This window comes from Cariama cristata, unplaced genomic scaffold (assembly GCF_000690535.1).
Source record: "Cariama cristata isolate BGI_N322 unplaced genomic scaffold, ASM69053v1 scaffold37721, whole genome shotgun sequence".
Classification (NCBI taxonomy): Eukaryota; Metazoa; Chordata; class Aves; order Cariamiformes; family Cariamidae; genus Cariama; species Cariama cristata.
In genome coordinates this window covers 1-5418 of record NW_009598192.1, presented here as the reverse complement: position 1 = coordinate 5418, position 5418 = coordinate 1, and the positions used below count along the sequence as shown (strand labels likewise).

The following is a 5418-nucleotide window of genomic DNA, read 5'->3' as shown; positions in this document are numbered from 1 at the left end:
CCACTGCTCTCCAGTTCTGCCATCCCCGTCCTCTCTCCTAGCAAGAGCATCCTTTGGCCACGAGTCTACCAGCACAGCAAATGCCACACTGGCACCCGCTGGTCATCAGCCCCTTCCTGCCACAGTGCCGGGGCCACCAAACCCCCAGGAGCTGGGCGGCCAAAAGCCAGGCTCAAGGAGGCTGTCTAGCCAGAGCCCGCCGGCACTCAGCCAGGGACGCCACGGGGCGCAGCAGGCAGCAAGCACTTTCTGCTGCCTGATGACAAAAGGTCTATTTTTGGTGACAAGTCAGCATCCGCGGTGGGCGGCCAACTTCGGGCAGACCAGCCTCTGCTAGAGGGTGCTTCCCTGAGGTCAGGAGAGCACCGAGAATGAGGAGGAACAGGAGGAGGTCATCTCTTCCTCCCAGGAGAAAGGCAGCCTGGGTGACCAATCCTACCCCACTGGACCTTCAGGAACCAGGAGCCAGCAGTGCACACCATCTCCCACGCCATCACAGTTACAGCAGGTACAAGTACACAGGGGCACCCCACAGGATGCCGGGGTGCTCAGCACCTAAGCCAGCATGCCAGGCATAAGCACCGCAGCCCTCAACCAAATGACTCACCCAAAACTGGCCCCTTCTTCATCTGCCTGGAGGTAAGGCAGCCCTCTGCCCATCCTGCCGAAGGACATCCTCACTCCCAGCACCCTGCCTGGCCTGCATGTCAGCGAGACGCGGATCTCTGCGGGAGCCAATTCAGGAGCCACATATCAGCCCGTGGAAGGTCCTACCAGCACCCCGGCTCCTCTGGCAGACCCAGGTCTGATGGTGTGCTCATGGGTGTCAGGCACCAGGAGGCTCCTGCTGCCGCAGGCACCACAACTACGTCCTGCACGGCCCCGCTGTGCCCCAGCCACTACAGCACCTACAGAGGCAGGAGGCTCCGGTCGATGTTGCCTGCTCAATGTCATGAGCAACGGCAGCCTTTCCAGAGAAGGGCAAGGTCTGCAGGGCTGCCTGCCAAGCCTTTGAGGGCAGCTTAGGCTCCTGTCACAAGAACCAACCACATGACCTCCAGAGCATAGGACGTCTGGTCACAGAGAGGCGTTATAGGTTTCGTTGGTCCCCCAGAGCTTCCAGCACCCTCCAGGCTCACTCCACACACATGTAGCGCCCAGAGCCTTCGCTGTGCCCAGCCTGAGCACCACCTGTCCAGCAGGCTCCAAGAGGGAGGCAATTCTCCTGCTCAGCATCACAACCAAGATCTCCCAGCCTGACCCACAGACCCATGTACTCTCCAAAACATCTAGAGACCCACACGAACTCACTACCATCCTTCACGAGGGCCCCACCATGGATTGTAGCTCCGCGCAGTATCCTGCCCCATGCAAGGAGCTCCCTTCAGCTCACACACCAGCTGAAGGCACTCGTAACCCATGCTGGATCGGTGGCCAGTCCATGGGCAAGCAAGTACAGAACCCTCAGCAGTGGGGGAAAGACCTCCAGATCCAGTAGCATGCTCCAGTCCAGACTCGGCACCAGCTGAGCCACCGGGCAGAGGTCCTGGTGTGCCTTGACCACAGCAGGCCAAGAGCTGTCTCCACCTGCTGAGCCCTGAATCCAGAGAAATCTCCTCAGTCACTGGCACCAAGATGGGCCTCCTTGGCCACCAGATGCCATTCAGCCATGCTGCAGACAGGGTCTTCCCCTCCTGAGACACCCGACTGCGAAAGGAGAAACAGCTGGCTTCCAAAACCCTGGACAGCCATTGGAGACTCAGAGACAAGTTCTGCAGCCCCACTGCCTGCTCCAACTGCAGAGTGAGGGCAGAGATGTGAGAGATGCAGGAAGAGGAGAAAAGAGACAGGACCAGAAAGAGGAGGCAGTTTCATCCTGCACAGACAGCTCAACCTTCCAGGCTCATGTAGGAGCCGTTCCTTCTCAGCCTCACCTGGTGCTGCCAGGGAAAGCACTCCCGGTGACAGCCGCAGCAGGAGTCACCACAAATATCCTTATCAGTATCTGTGAGCCTGAGCAGTACAAGATTTCACTAGCCAACACTTTGGCAAACAGAGAGGCAAGGCACAGTGCCCAAGTAAAAGGTCTGCAAGGCAACCATAGGCACGTCCCCACCACATCCGTGGAGCAGGCCAGCACCAAGCACGAACGCTGAGCATCAGCTGCCCTGCTCCACCTGCAGAGACAGCAGTGGAAGAAGCAGCAGCACCGGGGTTCTCAACTCCAGACAAGGACCTTAACACAAGGACAAGGGACACAAATTAGCAGCAGGTGAATTGGCCACTCTGACTACGTGGGCCCTAGCACACCAGGCACTCCCCATGCCTCCCATCCCTCGCCCACTCCAAACATGACACTTCTTGCACATAAAAGTGCCCAAGTGCGTCTGGTCGAACACTGCTTCTGTCCAGCTCATCCAGGGGTCCTCTTCGCCATCTCCTTCCCAGGTCAGAAAGAGGCACTGCAGAGTGTCTCTTCTCTGCCTCCCACGATCCAAAAGCAAAAACTGGAAGGTAAAGACAAGTCAGCTTGTCACAGGATACAAAGACACAAGGTGGTTGAGGGCACCAGGCTCCACTGAGCACAGTCAAGCTCAGTGCTTTCTCGCCTCTGATATCTTCCTGTCACAGTCCACTCAGCACTACGTTTTCACGGACAAGTTCCCTCTAAGCAGGTCCAAACCTTTGGATCACCACCTTGCAAGTAACGGAACAGGCTTCCTGAAACAGGACCAGTCACCTCCAAAGCAGAAGCACTGGGCAAGAGCTACCAGCCCAAGCACTGTGCCCTATGCCAGCCCCCAGTACAGGTCCCCAAGCACACATGCACAGCTTCTGGTCACTCTGCCATCCCTCCCCACCACGGCTTTCCTCCACGGTCACACTAGCTACTGCAGAATTACTGAGGAGCCAGGCTGTCTGCCATGGAGAAGTGCTCACATGCTGTTATTTGGAGACCCCAGTGCCACGTAGCATCAGTAGCCAGACTCCTCAGCCCCCAGCAAGTTATGACGCACTTTCTTCTGCACCTTGTCCGGGACCATATCTGCCAGAGCACTTAGCTCTGGCTGGCAGTCATCAGGCAGTGTATTTTCTGCTCACCTCTCAGCCTGAAGAGCTGTTTCATCAGACAAGAGCCCTCAGCATGCATCACCTGAGGTTTCAGTAAAAACTCTCAGGGGACAAAATGACTACAAGGAAGCTCAGAAACACACGAGAGCACTAGAAACAAGAGAAGGAGTATGGATGAGGACAGAGTTAGCTGAAGAGACCATCTCCTTTCAACCACAGAGCTGCAAGTCCAGAAGGAGCCTTGGCTGCACTTCCTGCAGCCAGGGGATCTGCCAAGGAATGCCTCACCTTGGGGTCATGAACACTGGCCTCCGCTCCATAACTAGATCCATTATCCTGCTGATAACTGGTTCGTCAGGACCTATCAGAAGACAGCAAGCTTTGCTCACCAAGTGTGTTCCTGTTAGAGTTATTCAAGAAACTATCAGATTATTCTCTGTAAATCTGGGAGACTTTGTGAACCCCAGTGAGCATCTAGAGAGGATGAGCTGCAAGTGTCTGAAATATAGCCAGGGAGCACTTCAAGCTAGCAACCCGGTTGCTGACCATGAAAGCTTGCCGGCCCCACCTTACCGTGTGAGGGTTGTCGTAGTAGACACCAATGGAGTAGAGCTTCGAAGAGATGCTGCAGCCGTCCGTGAAGAGCTGCCCGGATTCGCCATACGGGCCTACCCTGAATTTGTAGGCCAGTGTGATGTTGCCAACAGGTGGGGAGCCAGCACTCACAACCACCTCTGTGAAGAGCCCCGAGTAGACAACAAAACCAAAGATGGTCAGCAGTAGCAGCACAACCAGTGCCGCGATCAGGCCGAGGAGCACCCAGTCGGACATGACAGATGCTTGGTGCTCCACGCTTCTTCAGGCACTAGCAGCAAGAGGAGAGAAGAAAAAGGAAGGGAGTTAAGCTAGCACTCAGACAAGCAATCGCTCTCTAAAGCTATTTATTTGCAGCAAAACACACCCAACTGCTCTTATGCATGAAGCTTAAAGACAGTGGAAACCCCCTAGAAACCTCCTGTATATCAGTCCCATGTTGCATCAGCCTGTTCCAATTGGTCACCAGCTACTAATTATGATGCTTCAGCGCCGCTTGGGAATGAGGTGGTTATGGAGTGGGGACGGAGAGGCACTGTCCCCATTTCCCCAGAACCAGCCACATCGCTCACATCTAGCCTTGCATCCAGGAGAGACCAAAAACTCGCATCATCCAACAGATACACAGCACCAGGCTAAGGAACAGGGGACCATACTCAAATAATTTATCATTTATAGATAACAGACCCAGCATTGTGACAGGGCAGCTCCTTTGTCAAAAAAAGTCTAGACGCCCAGGCCTTGAATGACCCAAACAAGGACCACGTCGGTTCAGAGCTGAGCCCTGCATCCAGATCCAAGTACCCAGAGAAGCTCAGAGGAATGTGAAGACCCAGCTAGAAAAAGCATCCCAACACGCTCAGGTGCAATGGGTATTCCTATTAGACGGCTTTTTTTAACCTAAAAGAGTTTTTACAACCCTAATCAAGGCTTCCTGTTTTGTTTGGCGTCTTTTCTCTCTCACAATGACTGCAGGACACAGCAGCCTAGCGAATGCCTCCTGCTTGTTTTCACCCACCAAGCACAACCACCCTCGGGAGCTGCAACCCAAACCATTGCAGGGGAGTTGTTTGTGTTTCATTCTCCCTTGAAACACAGCTCTGGTCACAAGGACTGGCTGCAATGCTCCCCTGGGAGCTTTCACAGGAGCTAGGTTGGAAAGCAAAGGTTGAAGTAAACAATTCACCTTTACCTCTGTGTTATAAACACACTTTGTTCAAAAAAAAAAAAAAAAAAAGAGTCATTCACAGGGGCTGCTGCTCGCTCAGCTTTACGGCAAGAGAAAAGCCACATCCTGGTAGGAACCACAGGCAGCTCTGCTCTGCTCGACCTCGGTGAGCAGGGGTACAGCAAAACCAAGCCCTGCAGAGCCGGCACCACCAGCCGTGTTCTTGGTGCCATCGCAGCACTAGGCTGAGCAGCTTCTCACATCACAGCCCTACTCACCCGAAAAACCAGCTCAGCCCAGAAACGGTTCACGACATCTGATCCAGAGGGGTGCAGGATCCGTGGCGCTGCAGCAGGAAAAAATAAACATCATTGCTTCCTTTCAGATTCATGAGGCAAAAACAAAACAGTCATGGCAGAGCACCCAAAAGGCAGCCGGTTGCCTCAGACCTACTCCCTCGAGATGGGGCAACCCAAGGAGCGCTTTCTCCTGCAGGACCCCACAGGCCGAAATTTCTTCCCAAAACTCAGTGGCTGAACGCACGGGCACCAAGAAACACGGAAATTGGAAAGGATAAGACGAAG

The 5418-nt window shown here is 54.5% G+C and overlaps 1 protein-coding gene across 1 annotated transcript in view; it reads right to left on the bottom strand.

Moving 5' to 3' along the window:
* TEX264 (testis expressed 264) overlaps nt 1–3903 on the bottom strand; it is a gene marked incomplete at its 3' end in the record, with an annotated part of 7007 nt that extends 3104 nt beyond the window's left edge. The window contains exon 1 of the mRNA XM_009709187.1: nt 3646–3903. Within this exon, the coding sequence (XP_009707489.1) occupies nt 3646–3903 (258 nt within the window). The remainder of the gene's footprint in view (nt 1–3645) is intronic.
* Between the last annotated feature and the right edge of the window lie 1515 nt (nt 3904–5418).